The 23,972-nt window shown below is 38.1% G+C and overlaps 1 protein-coding gene across 1 annotated transcript in view; it reads left to right on the top strand.

Moving 5' to 3' along the window:
* The window catches only part of LUZP2 (leucine zipper protein 2), a 743,524-nt gene that overhangs the window by 481,622 nt on the left and 237,930 nt on the right, over nucleotides 1-23,972 (top strand). The window contains exon 6 of the mRNA XM_072619311.1: nucleotides 18,485-18,547. Within this exon, the coding sequence (XP_072475412.1) occupies nucleotides 18,485-18,547 (63 nt within the window). The remainder of the gene's footprint in view (nucleotides 1-18,484; nucleotides 18,548-23,972) is intronic.

The raw sequence follows: 23,972 nt of genomic DNA, 5'->3' as shown, positions 1-23,972 counted from the left end.
GTGTTGAAATGGCTTAGCTTGTCACTTGGGAATCCCAACAGGTCAGCTTATAGATTCCGTCTTTCATCAGGGTGGCAGGTGTTCAGTCCTTGATTGTGTAGGTCAGGGCTAGAATGTCCATAACAGCAATTACTGGAGAATTAACCAAGCTTTCCTAATGGCTGAGCAGCAAAGTTACTTTGTGTAGTCATTACTCTAGGGACAAGGCCTTTTTTTTCTCCTCTGAAAAGTTGAAGTCTCATTTCTCGCACTGCTGGGCAGGGTCTTGGATGGGAAGTTTGGAGAGTGCAGTTTTGTAGGCCCTTGGCAGTAGAACTATGGATTTGCCTCAATAAAAGCCAGTTCAAAGCAACGACATATTTTAGCTCCTTTGCTCACAGTCTGCTATAGAATGTAGTTCAATTTGGCAAATTCAATTCAGCAAACACTATTATGTTCCTGCTTTGTATTGGGCAGCATAGCACAGTGGTTAGAAGGTTAGGTTTAGGGTCAGGAATGGGGGGTGATATAAAATCCTACAATGATGCTATCTGTGCATTGGGTAGGGAATCTGCAGTGTCCCCCACCCCCAATCTGTTCTATGAAGTTTGGATTCAAAGGGCCACATTTGAGGACCTACAGGTCCACATATGACTGGCCACAGGTTCCCTGCCCTTGGAACTCATGGCATTTCCATTAACGCTTATGTGTTAGAAACAACTCCTTAGAAATCCCAGGTGGTTCCCCACCAAGAGTTTCCCACACTGATATAATCAAGAGTCTTTCATATGTTCATACATCATCCAAGTGCTTTTACTACCAAGATGAAAATGACTCTGTCCCTGAACTCACCTGAGCTTACAGCCAGCAGCAGAGTATGATATATACTTCATGAGTAGGGATAGTTTAGAATATTATAAGAATATAGAAGCCAAACTTAGTTGGAGACAAGAAGTAGAAGAAGGAGAAAGCACTTTTAATTGGGAAAATCAGGGAAATCCTGAAGGAGGAGATGGCACTGAGCTAGATCTTTCAATAGGAGAAAGATTTCAACAGACAGCAGTGCTGAGCAAGGGAAATTCAGGTACTGGGGATGCCAAGCTATGAATGTGTAGAAATAGGAAAAGAAGGGAAAGTCCTAGATTTATCATCTATATACTGCAGTAGTGCAGTATATAGTGTAGATTAAGTTCTTGAATGGACAAATTACATTGAAGTTTAAAGGCTAGAGTTGCGAGTTACCCCTAGGCACATGAGTTTTCCTACCTCATGCATTTGCCTGATGGCTGCCCATATGTATGAACCCATTTTTCATTGTATGTATTGTGTTCATCTTTTATTGCCAAAGAAGACCATGCCATCAGAGAAATGATGACTACTTGCTGAAGAAGACCGTGCCAATCCTACTGAGAGAATGTTTAAAGACAGTTAATGGTGCGGAAGAAGACTTTATGTCTTCATCATCTTCTTATATCTATTCAGTGCATTGGTAGAAAAGTACAGTCTGGGTTTGTATGTACAATATGACATATTTTATTATATGTTTAGGTGATTTAATACAATAGTATTTATTATACTATACATTTGCCTCATTGCTAAGTAAATGATGATGTTTGAGACACAAAAGTGTCATTATTGCTAATAACTGATTTTGTAAATAGAAAAAAATTTAATGGAGATCTAGAACGATAAGTAGAAGTACATTTCTTCTTAAAAATATTACACCAAGGACCCTAAAGGAGTGTGAATATAAATGTGTAGTGATGGGCTAACCCTGAGAACCTCAACCTACTTGTGTAAGAGCACATTGGAGGATGGAACTCAATTCAGAGAATTGTGGGTTGTTTCAGCTAGCTTAAAGATAGGAAACCCTAAATTCCATACTGTGTCAGTGCTGCCTCTACCCCCATTGTATCACCTCATTTCAAGGATTATGCCTTTATTAAATTAATTAGTCAGCATGCAGTCCAAAGCAGATCTTTCCCTTCCTATTACTTTGCCCAGAACTTTGGTAAGGCAGTAGCTACCTCTGGTAGCTATCTTAATTCCAAGTCCAAGACTTGTGAACTTTAAGTAGTCATTTTATGGACTCCATGATTCTCCAATTTGCAATGACTCTATATTTATTTATCCAAAAATTATGGACAGAACAGAATCGTAAATTTCTGATACACCGTAGGAAGATTACTTAGATGACAGAGGCAGTTGAGTGTCTTGGAACCAGCACCAGTTTACAATCAGAGGAACTTGGATCCAATCCTTGCTTTGCCTCTGGTCAGACATTTGACCTTGGCCAAGTCATTGCAATTTTCCAAGCCTCAGTTTAATCATCTGTAAAATGGAATTAATACTGCTTGTTTTGCCACATGAAAATGCTGTGAGGCTTTACTTAGAATTTCATTTTGAAAGCTTTAGAATGCTGTTCAAAGGTCAACAGTTGCTGCAATTGCTACTGATACAAACTGGGCTCAGGAGAATCACAGACAGAGCCTCGGGGAGTCATGCCTCATCACAGTACAATTATGAACAACAGGCTGAGCTACTAGGAAGTCAGAGGCTGACACTTCAGGGTGGGCATCTGCTAATACTTTCCCTCTTTTAGAATGAAGTGCCGATAACAACACTTTCCCTCCCTACTTACCTTTAAGTAGTCGCTGACCAGCTATGGTAGAAAAGCCAGTAGGAGAAAAGCTCTGAAAATCTGTTGAATGATGGTAATCTCCTTTGACCACCCCAGGACCTTTGCTATGAGATGGAAGTTTATATGGTGAATGACTACAGATTTTCTCTGTAGCACAGAGATCTGAAGGTAGTTTATCTCATTCAATGGTGTTAGTTTTGTCTGTCTCTCTGAGGATTTTTGTTTTTGGACTAAAGCCATGGGAGATTTTCACCTACCTGGAGGAGGACTGGAGGCTAGAGGAAGGTTCTTTAGGATAAATTGTCCCACGCACATGAATTCATTAGTAAATAAAGGAGAAAGTCAGGGGAGTAGCTGGCATTTGGAGTAATTCAGATGCCAACACATGATTTGTTAATAGAACTGACCTTGGAATTTGCTCTTAAGTCTGATGGCATATTTTTCAGTAAATCCTTCTTCTTACCTTTGGGAATGTGACTTATTACCCTTCCAAATATCTAAAATGGTGCTCAGAAACTCCAAGTCTGGCTGTATTTCTGCATTTATGGCACTCAATTTGAGCCACTACTATATGTTGCTCTTTCGTTTCTTTTAGAAAGCATTTAGGTAAAAATATTTTTGTTTTGTTTTGTTTGCCAGACCAAAGGGCTGAAATACTATACAATATGATTTAGAGAGAAAGTATAGATACTCAATAGGTGAGTAGGCAGCGGAACTGTGGATTGGTTAAGAAGTAGCCCTAGGAATTCACCAGCCTTTTGACTACTCCCAAAAGTCCTTCCAAGGTCAGATCTAACTTACTAGAAGCTCTCTTCGTTATTGTCCTTTATGTTAGCATTATTTTTGTTTAGGCATTGTGACCTTGCAGTTTCATGTGGAAAGAAGGAAAATTAATTAGAAAAGTGGTAGTTTCTTGGTGTACAGGTATGTATGTATGTGGGGAAAGAGGGGGTCTTTTGTTTCTATGTGACTTTCTATTCCCCTTATTATTATTTTTCCCCCTGAAAGAGTTTAGTGTGATAGGGCTACTAAAAACTGCACTAGGTCTTGTAATTTGAGAAATAATAACGGGTTTAGGTGGTGATTATTCCTTAGAATAAAGTCAACAACTGCTGTGCTTTCATAACCCCTTCATTTCTAGAAATATTTTTAAGTCACTGCTGTTAAGTACAAAGTTTAGATAATATAAACTTTGCCTTCAGAGAACATATAATCTCATATGGGAATATGGAACATAAATAACCTTGCTAAAAAAATAAAATGTAAGTTCATAAGAGGGATATATAACAAAGGCCTGGTAAGGAAAAGTTAAAAATGAAATAGGGCTTTCTGGGCAAGTTTGCCTTTGGAAATGAAACTTTCAAGCATGAATACCACTGGTGGTATAGGGGGAGAAAAGATACTTAAGGCTTCAGAAGCAGGGAGAACAACAAAGCCTGGTAGGTGCAAGTTAGAGGATATAGTATAAGTAGTCTTGACTAAATGACTTCTTTGAAAAATATGGAATCCAGCTGGAAGGGAGAAGAAAAGAATGCATGACAACAGAAAAGGAAAAGTCCTACCATAATGTAGAGGACCTTGAATCCTAAGGAAATATATTTGAAGATTTCTTGTTATATAATAGGAAGCCACTGATGATTTTTGAATAGTAAAATGATATGGAAAAATCTGTTCAAGACAAAGATTAGTCCGGTAATAGTGTGAAAGAGACATTGGAGTGGAGTCTTGGCTGACAGGCCTTTTGAAGGCTGTTGTTAGGGTCCATATGGATGGTCATTCAGGACCCAACAGCAGCAATCACATTAATAAATATTCATCACTTAGAGCTTGGTCACACATCAAAGATGCCAAAGTCATCCACTGCATTCTCTGCCATCACCAGTTGTCTTGATTTTTGTACTGTCACTGGACTTTGATGACTTTGAAAGAGAGAATGAGGCTGAAGCCTTTGACTCACCTAAATCCCATTCATGCACAAGACAACACCATGATGTTACCGGTCCTCTTTAAAGATGAAGGATGAACAACAATTATGTTCTAGAAACTATACTAAAACTAAAGATAAAAGAAGAGCATGAACAGTCTCTTCTCTCAGAGGGCTCACAAATATGTACAAGCAATATATGTACATAATAAATTGCACATAAACATAGAGGCCAGGAAATAGTTTTAAGGAAAAGAGTGGAATGAACAAATGTGAGAACTAGAGTAGCATAAACGCCTCATTGATTCCCTATAGAAAAAAGAAGGGGAAAAAAAGGCAAGAATAACATGAAGTTTTCGAATCTAGGCAGGGAAGCACATGGGACCATCATCAGTACAAAGAGTGAAGTCAAAGGCCAGTCAGTCTGTATGTGTTTGTTGATCATCCGCCATGTCCCATGCCCATCTAATACCATATTCCTCCTGTTCCTTATCTGTGCCCTCCAATGGATTTACTAACAATTCTACTTCCATGACATTACATTTACCACTTCTATGTCTTTGTACAAGGGGTCTCCCATGTCTGAAATACACTTTCTCTTCACCTGAACTTTATATAATTCCTAATTTCTCTTAAATCATGCTCAGCTATCACCTTCTACCATTAGCATTCTCTCTTGAAATGACTTCTCATTACTTTGCATTTACATATGTCCAGGTTTTATCCCTCCCATAGAATGGAAGCTACTTGAGGACAAGGATCATTTCAGTTTGTGCATCTTGCCCAAGGTATATCCAAGTGTCTTACACAAAGCAGGTGCTTAATAAATATTTATCAAATTGGTTTTAAACAGATAACAAATATGGTCCTGAATATATGATTGAATGTCATTGATTCATTGATATCTTCCATAAGCAGTTGAATGATATGGAATCCCCAAATTAGAAGAAACTTCAGGGGACATTGAGTCTAAGTAATTCCTGAGCAGATGGCTTCTCTACAACACCTCCCATAAAGGATGATTCCTCCCTCCCTTGAAGACTTCCAGTAATAGAGAGTTTACTAAGCTATGAAGTGACCCATTCAACTATGGGAAAACTACAGTTAGTAAGTTTATTCCTTATATTAAGCAGATCTTGGTTTCTCTTTAACTCCTCCTCATTGAACTTCAAGATTCTGAAGTCAAATGAAGCAAATCTAATGTCTCTTTCACTTATGCCTTTCAAACACTTGAACACTCATTCTTCTCCCTAAGTCCTATCCACATAATGAACACTGATCCTTCCTTCATTATATATCAAAACCCTTCATCCTGATCATACTCCTCTGGACACTCTCCAAACTATCAATATCTTGCTGAAAATGTTGTACCAAACATGACCTAACTGAATTGCAGACCAGTTGGGCTATCACCTTGCAGAAAGTAGAAGTATGTCACAGAGGGAAAACAGCTGGATTTAGGAAGACTGTAGTGGGAGGGGGAGAGAAGAAAAAAATAAATTTACATGATAACTTTATTATATATTTAAAAAGAATAGCAGGTTAGAGTTGTAGTTTCATGTGCAGTCATCTTTTTAAAATTATACAGTTATAAAAATGCTTGTTTTATTCCATAAATTAAAAATAAAATAGAAAATCTTCCTCAAGTACTTGTGAGCTAGGTGATGCAAGACCTGTCACTTAAGCTCAATTAGCTTCAATTTCCTTATCTATCAGATAGGGACAATAATGCCTCTAAAAGATAATTTTTTGAATTATTTATAGATAGGGAGATAGATATAATTATATATAAATATAGACATACTGATATGATAGAATATTTTAAAGTAAGTGAAACTATTTGATATTTACCTAGAGAGAACTAGAAAATAACTAGTTTTTATTAAAAAGTAAAATGTGTGTTCACATATGTATATGTATATATATATATACATATACACATATGGGCATAGTTAAATATATGTATAAATATTAGTTATAACTGTTATTATTATGGTTAATATTACTGGTATGTGTAGCTAGGTGGCTCAGTGGATGGAGTGTCAGGACTGGAATCAGGAAGACATCTTCCTAAGCTCAAATCCTGCCTCAGATACTTATTAGCTATATGATCCTGGGCAAGTTGATTAACTCTGATTGCCTCAATTTCCTCATCTTTTAAAATGAGCTGGAGAAGGAAATACCAAACCACTCCAGTATTTTTGTCAAGAATACCTGAAAGGAGATCACCAAGAGTCAGATACAATTGAACAACAATGTGATGAGAGGGCTGAGAAAAATCTTAACCTAATTTTTGTCATCCCCAGTGCTTAGCACAGATTCTAGAGAATGATAACTGTTTTGTTTTTGTCTTTGTATCATCAAAGCCTTTCATAGTGTCTGGCACATAGTAGGTGTTTAATAAATGCTAGTTGAATGGGATTATGTTGAATTGCTGTGTACACAGTAAGCACTTAAACATTTGTTGAATATAAAGCAATGAAAAGAGCCATCATAATGGAGGGAGGGTAGTGTGAGTAGCAATTAAAAAAGAGATAAACATGGAATACAATGAGATGTCTGGGTACAGATGAACAACATTTGGAAAACATTAAGCGGCATCATGCTTTATATAAATGAAATGGCTGTTGCTTTGAGGCTCAGCCTATGTAGTTGATAGGGTAGCTTACTCCCTGCAGTTTATTCAAGCTGTCCATGGTCCACACAGATTGCCACCTGACTAGTTGTATAGACAAAACGAACTCCCACAAGCTTGCCAAGTCCACCAAAGTCTCTTTTTGCTCTGGGCACTTCCATGCTGCCAACCAACAGTCAGTGCTTTTAGCCAATACTGATGATACATGCCAGTGAATTGAGAAGCTGCTAGTGAAATGGGCTCACTCTTCTGTCATCTGTGCCCTTCATTTCTCTCAAGGGGTTGGTTTCTTTCTTTTGCTGTTGGAGCTTCCACAATTCAGGTCTCTGAGAGAAACTTTCTCAGCTCCTGTGTAGGTTTCAAGCCCCATTAGACCATCTGTGTGACAGCTTGCATGATTAATTGTTGTCTCTCCTGAATATCTTTCAGGAGCCGATGATGCTCGTCCTCCCCAGTTTTGGGAAATACATTTGACTAAGTTGAATTCAATGACTGTGCCAGTTGCCTAGAATTATTGGCTTGAAGAATTTGTGTCTTAATTACTATTTCTTTGGGGTGGTGAAAATGTCCATGTATATGCCTTGTTTAAGTGACTGATGCCTAATTTAAAACATTACATCATTATCTGGTCATAACTTTTGTTGTGATTCTCCATTATACCTTCTCACCCTAAACTGGATCTGTCCTCCAAACTCACTTTCTGGACCCTGAGCTTCTGATTGTTGAGAGTTTGTTTCCACTTTCCACCTCTAAATTTGGGAGTAATTGCAAAGATTGTCTGAGTTCAAATCCTGTCTTAGACCCTTACTTACTCTGTGACTGGGCAAGTCACTTAATTTCTATCAGCATTGGTTTCTTTATCTTCAAAATGTGAGAAGGAATAGGATTTAGTGGCTTCTAAGGTCCCCCCAATTATCAAATGAACACTAATTCTTAGAAATGATTATTGATTTCCTACAGCTCCATTCCTCATTTCTATGACTTCCTACATCAAAATAGCCCCCCAGGACACAATTCCTCTACCATAAGAATATAAGTTCCTTGAAAAAAAGAATTGGCTTGATTTTTTTTTTTTTTTTTTTTTTGCAGAGGGGAGGAAATATTCCTAGATTTAACTCAGTGTTTAACATGGAAGAACTTAATATTTGATTTAATATTCATTCATTCATTCACTCCTCTAATTAATTTCCTCAACAGGAAAATGTAGAGAGTCATTGCTATACCTTATTGACAGGATAATTGTAAAATTCAAGTGAAATTATTCATGTAAATAGGGCTTTGATAATGAAGCCAAGCACCAGACAAATTCAAGGTATCATGTCTATGTTGATACGTGTATTCTGTGGTTCCTATAAGATATAATCTATAGGGTACTCTTGTGACACACAGGATATAGTTTGCTCCTGCCCTGGAATGTGGCCTCTGAAAGAGATGAGATTTTAAGAAAGGCCTAATAAGAGACTCCTCTCTGACGTCTTGGACTTTGTTTCTGTTAATGCCTCATTGGCTAGAAGGCTACTTTGATTAGAATGAAGTGTAGACAAGAAGGAATAATATGATGAAACAACAAAAAGGCAAGCAGAAACCATTTTGTGGATGTTTTTGAATGCCAGGATGAAAATTGTATCCTTGTGAGTATAGGGAACCACTGAAGATTTCAAGATTTCAACAAATATCATTAAATTGCATTAAATCTCTCCCTTCCTTTAACTCAAATACTCCCCACTCCTTGATCCTTCTACCCTCTACCACATCCCTGTTCTCCCTATGAATCTGATTTCTATTTCTTAAAAATTGTCGTAGTACTTTGTCTTCCACTCTCTTGCCTCCATTTCATTATATTTTATGGCATGCTTATTGGTGTATATGTCATCTCCCCACCATTAATCAATTACCTCTTTAAGGGCAGGGATTGTCATTTTTAATTTGGTGTCTCTGATGCCTAGCACCACAGTGCCAGTACCTTGCATATAATAGGTACTTAGTATAATAATGTTTGTTGCCTGGAATTGAATTGCAAATAGATTTTTCCCCTCCTGGGACCTAGTTGTAGAACAATGGTTTGAAATAAACCCTTTGAGCAGTTTACTGAGTGAAGAAACAATGAGATTCATATGAGCTGGTTAATGTCCTTGGCAGGCATTCAGTGGTTCTTGAGTAGAAACAGCCAGGGAAAGTAATATTTGGTTCAAGAATCAGAGAATGAGAGATATGGAAGGGAATTCAAGGTGTATCTTCTTCTGTCTTCTCATTTTATTTATGGGGAAACTTTGGCTCAGAATGGACAACTGATTTGTCCAAAATCACAAAATAAGCAGAGCAGTCATAGTTGCATCACTAATAGTGATAGAGCCAGAAGCTCATTTTATCCAATGCCTTTTTACAAATAAGGAAACTGAGTCCCAGAAACATTAAAGTGACTTGTCCAAGGTCATGTGAGTAGTGAGTATAAAAGCCAACATTCAAAAACAGATTCTTTGACTTCAAATCTGGCTTTCTTTGAACTGTAAGATTACTTCATAATCTTAGAACTCTGACTTTTCCTATGACAGGGAGTGGTTCTAGGTTAATTTTCCATTTTGTGCATGCGGGTAGTCAGCCTTTGAATCTACCACCATATGAGCTGAGCAGTTGATAGTCAGTGACAACAATGGAATTATTAATCAGATTTCTAAATTTCCAGTTTACACACTAAACTGTCCTACCTCACAGATACCTTCCGATGTATTTGCCACTCTGAACACCCAAATAGTTTTCTAGATTTGAACAAGAAATGAAGAGTTTTTCTTTGGTCCATCCAACCAGTGGACTATTATCCTGAAATCCTCAATTTGTGGAGTAATTTTTACCCTTAGAATAATAGTTGTTCAATGAAATGTAGCTGATGTGAAAGGAAGAGAGGTGTAATGAAATCTGACCCAATGGATTCAGGTCCCATTTATACCAACTCCAGTTCCATATACTCCTTAGAAATTGTCTCTCAGGAAAAGCAAAGCAAAACAAAGCTTTCACATTTAAAGAATTTTCTGATTGAATTTATCATCTGGGAATGTCTAGACTTTGTGATAATAGTGCAAGAGAAATGCTGTAAAACTAACAACAACAAAAAAACAGAATGAGGGTAGTGTCAAGGTTTGATCTCTACCAAGAATTATCTTTAACCAGCCATGTACATTTTCTTCTTTACATAGAAAATGATAATTGGCATTCTAGTTTTTTTGCTGTTGTTGCAAAAAGAAAATACATTCTCCTCCAAGAGCTTCTACTATAATGGGGGAAGACGACACCCATAAGATCATTGAGGTGAGGAAGACAGGAGAATTAAGAGGCATGTTTATGAAATCCAGGAAGTCAGGCACAGGTCCAGGAGAGGACTGAAGGCCAGCTAACCTGGGCCTTCTCACAAAATGGCAGCTCCAGGATGGACTCATCAATGGGAAAAGAGGCAAGGGAAGCATGTAAAGAGGAATACTTCATGGTGAGGAGGCCCACAGGGTTGGTCATCTATTCCAGGGTAAGCAGATCAAAGGCACTGAAACCCTGGAATGAGCCAGCAGTAGAAGAAGAATGGTCTTGAAATCAGAAAGTCAGGAATAGATCTAGGAGGGGAAAAAAGATATACACTTACTTTATTTGAGCCTCATAAAACTACACAGACTAGATACCATAGGTGTTGTCCACATTTTCTGAATGAAAAAAGTGAGACTCAGAGAATTTAAGAGACCAATCTGTGTTCACACCACTTAAATGTTGAAGGGAGGATATGGACCAAGGTCACACCAACACAAAGTTCAGTGTTCTATTTTTCATGCTGTATTTTTTCTTTCTGATGGGGAATCCAGAGCTGGACAAAATAAACACGGAAGGTATTATTGAGATACAAGCTCAATGTGAGGGGGCCAAAACTCTTTAATATGAAGTTAAGGTATATTATCAGGACATAAGCTTCACAATGAGAGAGACTTGGGTCCTGCTGGCCCTTCCCTGATTGAATACATCTGGAGAATAGTGTTCTGTAATTTAGGCTCTTCCACAGAAGGACCATTAAGAAGATGGAAAACACCGAACAAAAATTGACATCAATTATGAGGACAGGTTATAAGAACTGGGAATGCTTAGTATTGAAAAGGAAGACATAGGGAAAGAAATTAAAGCTATCTTTAAGTATTTGGGGAGCTGTTATATTTAAGAGGGCACAGATTTGTTTCTAGAAGTAATAGAGGTTAATAGAGATGCCTGTTGGCTGGATACAAATGGGAGGGAGAAGGCTCTTCCTCACAACTAGAGGTTTATAATAGGTTAGCTCACTGAGTAGTAGTCATGGCTGATTTATTGACATTTTTCAAAGAAGTGCCTGGATGACTTTTTTTAGGGCCTCAGGTGGGTCTCAAGTGAGACCCTTTGACTGAATCCAAACTACATAGAACAAATCCTTTTATAAAGGGAATTTGTTGTGAATGCAGGGATTTGTTCTGTGAAGTCTGGACTCAGTTAAAGGGCCACATTTGAGGTCCTAGAGGGCCAAATGTAGCCTCCAGGCCCCAGATTCCCCACCCCTGTCTTAGCCCCTATAAGTCTTAATAGTAACATCTATAACATGGGCATGTCAGTTTATCACATACTTCACAGGGTTGTGGGAAAGATCAATTTAAGTGATTGATAAGATGTTCTTTGAAAACCATGTGTTATATACACCATTTCACTGACTTGTTTAAGTGATGGAAATGTTGCTGAGGACTCAATGTTGAGCTCAATAAGTTCTTGAGTCCTGTGGTGAACAATCAAATCATTCATTTGTTGGTAATTGTCAGCAGAGAGTAAACTCGAAAACCCAAAATGGTTTTAAAAAGTGTTTTATTAGGTCATTTGGCAAAGAAGGGAGCCAGAAAAAAAGGTGCATCTCCCTCCTGAGTCTCTGTAAGCTTTATATTATATAAAGGAAAAACAAGGTTATAGGGGTTAGATAGTTGTCAGAAGAGGGCACCTTGAGATGAATATTATCAGGTAAATACAAACATTCAATTTAATTTGTGGAGCCCCAATCTCAAAATGTGGGTGATTTTAAAACAAGAAATTGGTGGAATCTGCAGTAAGTTCCAGGTTAGGTAACTTTCTCACCATAAAGGCTTGGCTTAAACAATATTAATAAATGATAAATAATGAAGTATTTCCCCCATATGATCGTTAACACTCATTAAGTGCCTATTCTGTGCTAGGTGTTGTGCTAAGCACTGAGGATTAAAAAAAAAAGATGCAAAGAGGCAAAAGACATTCCCAGCCCTCAACAAGCTTATAATCTGATGCAAACAAACATATACAAAACAAGCTATATACAAATAAATAGGAAATAGTTAGTAGAGGGAAGGCAACAGAATTAAGAGGAGTTGGGAAAGGCTTCCTGTAGAAAAGGGCATATTATTCGTGACTTACCAGGATGCAGGGAGATCAGTACTCAGAGTGAAGAAAAGAGAGCATTCCAGGCATGGGGGACAACCAAAGAAAATGCCTGGATCTGAAAGAGGAGTGCTTTGTTTGTTGAACAACAAAGAGTTCAGCATTTATTAAGCACTTACTTTTTACCCTATATTGTCCTGAGTGTGAGGATACAAAGAAAGGTAAAAAAAAAAATTTTATGGTCCTTACCCTCAAGAAATTTGCATTCTAATGGGTGAGATAATATTCAAATAAGTGAATATACATGATACAGTATACATGGGAAATAATCTCAAAAGAAGGTAGCTAGGTGGCACAGTGAGTAGTGCACCAACCCTGGAGGCAGGAAGACATCTCCTTGAGTTCAAATCCTGCCTCAGACAATTACTAGTTACATGACTCTGCACAAATCACTTTACCCTGTTTGCCTCAATTTCCTCATCTGTAAAATGAGCTGGTGAAGGAAATGGCAAACTATTCCAGTATCTCTGCCACAAAACCCCAAAAGGGGGTCCTGAAGAATCAGACATGACTGAAGGTGACTGAACACCAACAATCTCAAAGGAAAAGCAGTAAGGGTGGGAGACTTAAAAAGGTTTCTTGCAGAAGGTACAATATGAAGAAGGTGTAAAACTCACAGGCTAGAGAAGCTGGAGTGGAAAGTGAGGAGAGGGATGGTTACAGATATGGGACAAGTGACAAGAAAAGGAGTTGGGAGATCAAGTATGGAGATCTAGGAACAACAGGAAGTCCAGTGTAGCTGAATCTTAGCATGAGGAGGGGAGTCAAAGGTAAGAAGACTCACAAGGTAAGAAGGAGTCAGATGGTGAAGTGCTTTTAAAGCCCAAAATGGAGACCCTTACAATTTTAGAGTTTGCTGCCATTGAAAATGAAATTATTAAAGAGAGTGGCTCTACCATCTACCAGTTTTCAGAGTCAATCAACAAACATTTATTAGAAACTTATTGTGTGTCAGATGCACTAAGTTCCTGGGAAATAAATGCAAAGAATGAAAAAAAAATCCTATTCACAAAGGTTTAGATTGTAATGTTGGGATAGAAAAGCACCTATATAAGTATACACAGAATAAATAAAAGTAACTACAAGGTAGTTAAATACATGAAATAGTGGCATAGTGTTTACAGTGCTAAGCCTGGAGTCAGGAAGCCTCTTCTTCCTGAATAAATTTAGCCTCAGACCCTAACTAGATGTGTAACCCTGGACAAGTCACTTAACCCTGTTTGCCTCAGTTTACTCATATGTAAAATGAAGTGCAGAAGGAAATGCAAAACCATTCCAGTATCTTTTACTAAGATAACCTCATTTAACACTACTGAACAACAACACCAGTTAAATAAGTGGTAGTTGGAGGGCACATCAGGAAAGGATTCATGTCAAAGGCATGTTCAGCTGCCTGCTGGACATCTTGAACTAGATATCCAAGAAAGATATTTAACTCGACATGTTTAAAACTGTACTTGTTTTCTTTCCCCTCAAACCCTCCTCTGTTCCTAAGGTTCACATTAGAGTCCCACCATGTTCCCAGTCCACCTCGACATCACAGATTTATAGGAGACTCTTCACTTTCACCTCCCAGGTCCAGTTTGTTGTCATGTTCTATTGTTTCTATCTTTGTAAATTTCTGTAGAGATCTCTTTCTTGACTCTGACAATGCTCCCATCCTGATACAGATGCTCTTTACCTTGTGCCTGGACTATTGTCACAGACCCTTGGTGGTCTCTGCAAAAATCTCTCTTCACTCTGTTCTATCCTCCACTTGGCTATCAAAGTGATCTTAAAGAGTGTCTGACCTCCTTGTCAACCCCTATTGAGGCAACTTCAGTGGCTTCCTGCTGCCCTCAATATTAAATATAAAATCCCTTGTTTGGCTTAGAAGGCTTTCCATGACCCAGTCCTTTCTTACCTTTGCAACCTTATATCCATCATGCTATACTCTTTGATCCAGTGTGATACTGTTTCTAAAACAAGATACTCCATCTCCGGGCTCTAGAAATTTTCACTGGCTTTTTTCATTCATGGAATCCTTTCCCTTCTCATTCCTGCCTCTTACTTTTGATCTTGCATATTGTTATCACTGTTTATGTTAAGTTGTTGTTACCTATAAACTTTCATACATCTTCCCTTCTGCATTACAACAAGAGCAGCTAGGTGGCTCAGTGGATAGAAAACCAGGTCTAGAGTCAGGAAAGTTTGAGTTCAAATCTAGTCTCAGATGCTATCTGTGTGAACCTGAGCAAGTCATTTAGCCCTTTTTTGCCTCCATTTTCTCATCTGTAAAATGAGCTGGAACAGGAAATGGCAAACACTCCAGTATTTTTGCAGAGAAAACCACATATGGGGGCATGCAAAGTCTATAATAATAGCAGTATAATACACTCATTGAAAGCAAGAACTTCTTTGTTTTGTCTCTGAAGTCCTAGCGCCTAGCACAGTGCCTTGCACAGAGTAGGCTTTTTTTTCTATTTAGTATTGTATTTTTCCCAATGACACGTAAAAAACAATTTTCAACATTATTTTTTTTAATTGTGCTCCAAATCTTCTCCTTCCCTCCACAGCTCCCTCATGGAGAAGGCATGTAATTTAATATAGGTTAAATATGTGTCACGCAAAACATATTCCATATTAGTCATTTAGTAAAAGAAAATATAGATCAAAATAAAATCCCAAGAAAAATAAAGGAACAAAGTATGCTCCAATCTGTATTCAGAGTTCATCAGTTCTTTCTCTGGGGATGATGCCATTTTTCCTCATAAGTCCTTCAGAGTTGTCCTGGATCATTGAACTGCTGAAGATAGACAAGTTGTTCCCAGTTAATCATCTCACAATATTGCTGTTACTATGTACAGTGTTCTCCTGGTTCTACTCATTTCACTTTGCATCAGTTCATGTGAATCTTTCCAGGTTTTTCTGAGAGCATCTAGCTCATCATTTCTTATAACACCTTAGAATTCCACCATAATCATAAACCACAGCTTGTCCAATTGATGGACATTCCCTCATTTTCCAGTTCTTTGCCACCAGAAAAAAACTAGTATAATATAAATATTATTTTACATATGGGTCCTTTGACTTCATTTTTCTTAAATTTCTTTTGGGATACAGACTTAGCAGTGGTATTTCTAGGTCAAAGGGTATACATGGTTTTATAGGCCTTTGGGCAGAGCTCCAAATTGCTCTAAGGAGTGATTGAATCCATTCACAACTTCAAGAATGCATTTGTGTCTCATTTTTTCCCATATCCACTCCGACATTTGTCATTTGCCTTTTCTGTCCTAAATGTGAGATACTACCTCAGAATTATTTTAATTTGCATTTCTTTAATCAGTAGTGATTTAGAGCAGTTTTTCATATGATTATAGATAGCTTTGATTACTTCATCTGAAAATTGACTTTGTATTTTGTAATCATTTATCAACTGAGGAATGGCTCTTATTTTATATTTCATACTGTATTCTATTTTTATATTCTTTTGGCTACGTTCTATAATTTCTTGATTTCTCATAAAGTCATTAGCTTCCATTTGCTCCAGTCTAATTTTGAAACAATTATTTTCTTCAGTGAACTTTTGGACCTCTTTTTCCATTTAGTCAGTTCTGCTTTTTAAGGCGTTCCTCTCCTCATTGACTTTTTGTACTTCTTTTGCCATTTGAGTTAGTCGATTTTTTAAAGTGTTATTTTCTACAGTATTTTTTTTTTGGCAGGGCGGTCTCCTTTAGCAAGCTGCTGACTCATTTTTCATGATTTTATTGCATCATTCTCATTTCTCTTCCCAATTTTTCCTCTACTTCTCTGACTTGATTTTCAAAATCCTTTTTGAGTTCCTCCACATACTTTGACCAATTCATATTACTGTTGGAGGATGTAGGATGTAGGATCTTTTGATGTAGGATCTTTGACTCTGCTGTCCTCCTCTGGTTGTATGCCCTGATCTTCCTTGTCATCAAAGTGAGATTCTATAGTCTGAGTTCTTTTATGATGCTTACTCATCTTTCCAGCCAAATACTTGACTTTCTAACTCTTTGTCAAGGTAGAATTCTGCTTCCTGTGTGTGTGTGTGTGTGTGTGTGTGTGTGTATGGTCCCAGGCTTCAGGGATTTTGTTGTATCTGGAAGCAGTCTCTGTTGCTGGTGCTGCCATCCCCACCCCCACCACCCTGGGGCTGGGACCAGCCTAGTTAAACTGTGTCCTCTTTTACCCAGGTCCCACAGAGATTTTTCACTCATCTTTTTTGAGGTTTATTGGTTGAAAAGTTGAAATTGCCACAGCTGCCAATGATTCAGTCCCCTGAGGGATGCTCTGGCTAGTCTGTGATGGTGCAGTCCACATCAGACTGCACTGCATTTCCTTCCCAGTGCAAATGACCCTTCCTGTTGACTTTCCAGGTTCTGTAAGGCTTAAGATTTGTTTCACTCTGTTATTCCAAGTTCTTTAGCTTCAGAATTTATTTAGAATCATTTTTTACAGGTATTTGGAAGGATTTGGGAGAGAGCTCAGGAAAGTCCCTGCTTTTACTCTGCCATCTTGGCTCTGCCCCCTCCTACTCTGTCTTTTGAGATGTTATTTTGAATATATTTGTGCATTCTTTACAAAGCTGTTGTCTCTTTTTTCATGATTTTTTGGCATCATTCTCATTTCTTTTCCCACTTTTTTCTACCTCTCTTACTTTATTTTAATATCATTTTGATCTTTTCCATGGCATGAGACCAGTTCATATTGTTCTTTGAAGTTTGGATATAAGAGTTGTGTCATTTTCTGAGTGTGCATTTTGTTTTTCTCTATCACCATAATAACTTTCTGTGGTCAGAATTTTTTTCTGTTGTTTGTTCATTTTTCCAGTTTATTTCTTGACTTTAGAGTCTTTGCTAAAGTGGGGCTCTGCTTCCAGGGTGAAGGGTTCACCCCCAAGTTTCAGGGATTTTGTGCAGCCCAGAAATACTTCTAGGAACCTGTGAGTTTTCAGTTCTTCCAAGGTGTATGATCTAAGGAGAGGTATGTTTACTACTCTCCTGGCATTTGCTCTCATCTGTGAGTGACTATAGGCATTCTTGTATTCCCTGGAACTATGATGAGCCACTGTGGCTGTGAGCTCTGGGGTGTTAGTGCTCCTCCTGACCCTGGAACTGCCACCCAGGACTGTAACCTGGATCCAAGGGTGGGCAAAGCAACAGAGTCTTGCCTGAGTGTTAGCACAGAGACCTCTGTTACCACCTTCTGACCAGTTATTTGATCCCCTTACCATCTGTGGGCTAGGAGGCCCAGATACAACTGCTGCAGCTACTGATTCAGTCGTTTCCAAGGTCTGCTCCTGGTTTGTTAGGACTGGTGTTGTGCCAGCACAGGTTGTACTGTGTGCCACTATACCCAGGTGAAAGAGACCTTTCCATTGGAACTTCTAGGTTATCTTGGGCTGCAAAATTTTTTTTGCCCCATCCTTTTGTGGGTTCTGCTACTCCAGAGTTATTTTAGGGCATTATTTAAAGGTGTTTGGGGAATGGGGTGGGAAGAGATCAGGTGAGTCCCTGCCTTTTCTCCATATACCCCTGCCACCATAGCAGGTTTTCAATAATTGTTAGACTGAGTTGTTAACATATGATGCCATGAATATGTTAAGCATATAATTTAAACCTTTAAGTGAATATTGTAATGATTTCATCCAAAGTTTTCAATAAGGAAAGGAAGGAAGAATGTCTTCACTAATTATGGACTTACAGACTTCCGATTTATTTAGGTTCTATCTGGCATCTTGAGCAACTTATCCCTGTACAAAATATAAGCCAATGCTTCTGAAATATTTAGAGGAATCCTTAATATTTTATCACTTTTCAGTAATAAAACCATGTTCTTTTCTCAGAATAAAAGCTTGAAAAACAAGCTGCTGTCAGGAAACAAGTTATGTGGAATCCATGCTGAAGAGGTGAGTGGAGCTCTTACTCTCCCAGCTTTAAAAGAATCCTCGCAATAATGGTGCCAAACATGTCAGTCTGACAATGTTCCAGCCCCACTGGGTTTGGCAAGAGTAGCCTATCATTGTGGAGTACAGTATGGGGACTTCTGAGATTTTTCCCACATCAATCCAGCGATCTTAAATGTATCTCTTCCTAGGTTGCTCTGGTTTTATTCCAACTGACTGAGATATCAAAATCAATCTGAAAAATTCTCCCTGGATACCTCCCTGGGGAAGTTCAGTAAAATGAAAGGTGAATGGGAAACTTGATGGTGAAATCTGCAGTCCCTACTGATAATAATGTTTCCTCATGAACAAGTCCTCGAGGAAACTTGGGAAACTTTTTCTGTATTCTAATAATATGCATTAGTGGTCCTAAAAGTCTCCCAGCCCCCATTGTCCAAGGCCATCATGGACTCAGGGAGTCTATGACATCAAAACAATTTTCATAATAGTACTAAGAAATTTTAATTTGTAATATGGTAAATATCAATAGCTATCATCCACATTATCAAAAGTTCTCAAAAATTAAAAGAAAAAGTGGGGCTGAGACTAACATTTTGCTAATTAGTGATCAAGACATTTAGATAGATACTGAAGAAGAAAAATCCTTCAGATACTCACCACTGTCTTAATGTTTTGCCCTCAAGTTGACACAGTGTATTTTCTGTGTGATTTTTTTTTTTTTCCTTAGTGCAGGATCAAATTGTTTGTTTGCAAATGAAACACCCATTCATTAATTTTTTAAATAATATTTTATTTTTCCCCAGTGACATGTAAAGACAGTTTTTAACATTTATTTAACAAAAAAAGCATTGCACATTTTCTCTCTCTCTTCCTCAACTCCTTCCTCAAGGAGATGGCAAACAATTTGATATAGATTATACATGTTCAGTCATGCAAAATATATTATCATATTAGTGGTGCTGTGAAAGAAGACGCAGACCCAAAGGAAAGCCATTTTTATACTACTAATATTTAAAACCTTATTTTTGTCTTTGAAAAACCTCTTTAATCCAACCACACAAATAAACAAAAGCCCCAAGCCAAGGACTTAAGATACCTAGTCTTAAATCTTGCTATTAGACAAAGTGAATGCATAAAAATGATTCTGAAATATTAGCTCCACTTACATTTCTATAGCAGTTGGTCTCATCTGATGCCTTTAATGACACTGTTGAAGGCAGGTATTGCGAGATGAATTATGGCCATTTTACAGATAAGAAAGTCTTGGAGACATATGTCTATCTCTGCAAGATAGCATGGCTAGCAAGCAATTAACTCTAGAGTGCAGATCTTCTGACTCAGTCCATGCCTGGTGTTCTTTCCAATGTTTGTGTATTTGAGGTATCAGACTCAATGGGAATTGATTGTCTACATCAGCCCAGAAAATACGAAGGTCATTAGGACATCAGTGGCATCCTTCATCGTTCCCGGTAAAGCAGGCACACAAAAAAAAAACATAGTGGAAGTCAAAGTGGTGGTCACTAATTTAAAAGTGCTGAGGCTTAAGACTTGCTAAAAGAAAAGCCAAAAGGTAATGACTTGGCTAAACTTCCTGTCTAGGTGATAACAGTAATAACTAACTTCTTTTAACAATTTATGATTTGCAAAATATTTTATATATATTATCTCCCTTGAGCCTCATAACAATCCCCAAAGTAGGTGGCATTATTATAATCATTTTGCAGAAGAGGAAACAGAGACTGAGAGAGACTGGGACCTGCCCGGCTTCACACAGCCAATAAGATTATCCTAATAGCTACTTTTATTGCTGGTATTTGATCTGGTGAGAGGTAATCAATCCTCTTTATGCTCTCTGAAAGGCCTCAAAAAATCATTTTCCCTTTATTTAGTTCTCATTCTTCTTCTCTGCACAATGAAGAGGTTGAACAGGATCATCTCTCTGGTACCTCCAAATCAGAGATTTAAGGTTGTTTTTTGTGTGTGTAATGAAACCCTTTAGCAGTAGGCTGAAGCCTATGGATTCCTTCAGAGGATGTTTTCAAATGCATAAAATAAAGTACCAAAGATTACAAAGGACATCAATTATATTGAAATGCAGCTATAAAATATAAATTCATTTCAAGTCAGTAAACATTAATTAAGGTCCTACTATGTTTTGGGCATTGTTCTAAGCACTGGGGTTTATAAATTAAAAAAAAGAGACTGTTCTTGTCTTCAAGGAGTTTCCAATTTAAACACAACAAAGGTTACTGGAAAGGGAGGAATATGGGGTAAAGGGCACCATGGGATGCAAGGTGAGGGATATCTTGTTCTACAGAGTTGCAACCAGGCAGAATTACAGAGGCAAAATGGAATAAGTTGGAAATTCAGTTTCTGCCCTTTATAATGGAAGGCTTTAGGAAGAGTTTGGTGCCCTACCCTCCAACAGACTGGAGTGGAAGCTTAAGGAAGAGGAAAGGGTGTCAGTCAAGGTTTGAGTTAACCTCTTGGTGATAAGTTTATCCTGGAATTGGACTTCTTGTTGCCTAGAGATAAAACCAGATAGAACTGTAGATACAAAGTATAGTATATATAATTATATAAGTTTAAGAGGAAAAAAAAAATTAATCAACCCCATGTCAAGGATACTTTACTACTACTACTACTACTACTACTACTACTACTACTACTACTACTACTACTACTACTACTACTGCTGCTGCTGCTGCTGCTGCTGCTGCTGCTGCTGCTGCTGCTGCTGCTGCTGCTGCTGCGGCTGCTGCTGCGGCTGCTGCTGCTGCTGCGGCTGCTGCTGCGGCTGCTGCTGCGGCTGCTGCTGCTGCTACTCCTGCTGGGGCTGCTGCTACTACTACTGCTACTACTGCAAACTTTTATATTATGCTGTGTGGCTGGCAATGTGCTAAGCCCTTTACAATCTGTATCTCATTTGATACTCACAAGAACCTAGGAGGCATTTTACAGATAAGGGAACAGTGACAAGCAGAGTTTAAATAACTCACCCAGGGTCTCACAGCTAAACTTCTGAGTTTGAATTTGAACTCAAGTCTTCCTCATTCTAGGCCCAGCATTACATCCTTTCAACTACCTGGCTGCCTAGTAACTGCCAGATTCTGCCCTCCCTGTCTCCCCCCAAATGAAACCTAATGTCTGAAGCTCCAAAAGCAATTAGCAAATTCATGAATTATCTTAGTCAAATAAACAAGTTAGTCTTTTATTTGTTTTCAGCGAACAAGCTGTGCTTTGATTACAAACCATTGCTGAACCATTAATAAGTCAAATTGCATTTGAAGTTTATAAATGTTTAGATTCCACACCAAGGAGCCCGGATCAGACATGACTCTCATACAGACATGCCTTTGATCCAGATGGGAGACATGGTTTAGGTACATGCATATTTAGCCTCAGCATTCAGGCTCAACAGCCATGGCATGAATTTGTTGAATTGCACACCCTTATTCATATTCTTTTTTATTAGTTTTGCCAATATCACTGTTCCCCCGCAATTACAATCATAGAGTCAAAAGAAAAGGAAAAGGCAAGAGCTGAAGTTACTTGTATTTTTTAAGGTTTAGGCTGAGGAAATTTGTTCTTTGCGGTGTGTAGGAGGCAGAATTCTCTATTGTTCTGTATGGGGGTGGGTGGGGTGTGTCATCCTTCTGATAAAATAATAAGTGAAGCTGTTGATAAATCAGATTTTATTCTTTGAGAAGAAGTGGCTAGATCACAAGAAAATAACATGGACCAAGACTTTTTTAAAATTTAGCCAGATATTCTTGAGTTGGAGTCAGAACATATTCAATCTAAGCCTTTCCCACCTCCATTTATAGTTGTGATATTGGACAACAACCATTGGTTCTGGGGATGATAACCTACAGGTACAAAATGATCCTTCTGCATCTCTCATCTCCATGCCTTTGTACGTGTAGTCTTCCTACTTTGGAATGTGCTCCTTCCTTAATTCCACCTTTTAGATGATCTTTCAAGGCTTTGTCCAAGGGCTACCACTTTCATCAGACTCAACTTGATTTATTAAATTTGCTCTTCAAGCCACAGAGTGGATATTTGGCTGGGCCAGGAATCTTCATTAACTGGGTTCTGATTCTTCTTCAGACACTATCTGCATAAACCAGATCAAGTCATTTAATAGCTTTCTGCCTCAGTCTCTTCATTTGTAAAATGACATAATGAGAGATAGTGCCTACCTCCCAGGTTTGTTGAAAATAAAACTGAGTGATATATAAAAGGTATTTTCTGCAGTAATAACACCTACCTCCCAGGATTGTTGTGAGAATAAAATAAGATCATATTTCTAAAGCTTTTGCAATCTTGAAAATTTGAAAATTTGAAAGTGCTATACAATGGTTGTTGCTACTGAGTGCATGTGCGTGTGTGTGGGGAGAGATAGAAAAACACATAGACATACACACACATATATGCACATGTATATTATATATACACATATGTGTACAACATGCACATGTGCACACGTGCACACACACACGAACTGGCTAGGTGGCTCAGGGGACAAAGCACTAAGCCTGAAGTCAGGAAGACCTGAGTTAAAATCCAGCCTCAGACACTAATTATCTGGGCAAGTCACTTAAGCTCTGTTTGCTTTCATCCACTGGAGAAGGAAATGGCAAACTACTTCAGTATCCCTGCCAACCTCATGGACAGTATGGCCCATGGGGGTCATGAGAAGTCTTATACAATTGAACAACAATAACAAATTTTATACCCACATATACACATATATTTATTTTATAATATACACACACATGCATTTATTTCCGTACATAATGTTTTCCTCTAATATAATGGAAGAAATGTTCGGGTAAGAACCACAATATTTGGCTTTCAGTCTCTGGTACACAGAACAGTGTCTGACATATTGGAGTCAACAACATCTGGGTTCAAATTCTGCCTCAGATACTTGCCAGATGTGTGACTTTCTACAAGTCATTTAACTTGTCTCAAGTTAAATTTCCTTATCTGTAAAATGGGCACAGTTATAGTACCTGCTTCCAAGGGTTGTCATGAGGAAAAATTCAATGACATATGAAAAGTGTTTTCTACAACTTAGATATGTATTCTCATATCTAAGGCCTGGGTTTCTGTTGGTGTGATGAATTTCTTTTTAAGAAATTTCCTCTATCGGTGCAGATCTGGCAACTATTCTACCTACTAATTGTCTTAAGAAGTTGCCTTGTAGGTTGATTAAGTGATTTTTGGAGAGTCACTCAATCCAGATACGTCAGAGGCAGTTGTCTGCCTCCCCCTCAAAAAACCTCTCCTAAGCACCTTACAAAATGTTTGTTGACTAGAATATATTCAATTTAAGGGATACCTTACACTTCCAAGGCATAGGAAAGGATGAAAACTCAATAAGGGATACCCTTTCAGGACTGGTCCTAAGCTCAGCAAGTGG

The sequence above is a fragment of the Notamacropus eugenii genome, chromosome 6, assembly GCF_028372415.1.
Source record: "Notamacropus eugenii isolate mMacEug1 chromosome 6, mMacEug1.pri_v2, whole genome shotgun sequence".
NCBI classification, from domain to species: Eukaryota; Metazoa; Chordata; class Mammalia; order Diprotodontia; family Macropodidae; genus Notamacropus; species Notamacropus eugenii.
This window is presented reverse-complemented; position numbering and strand designations above follow the sequence as displayed.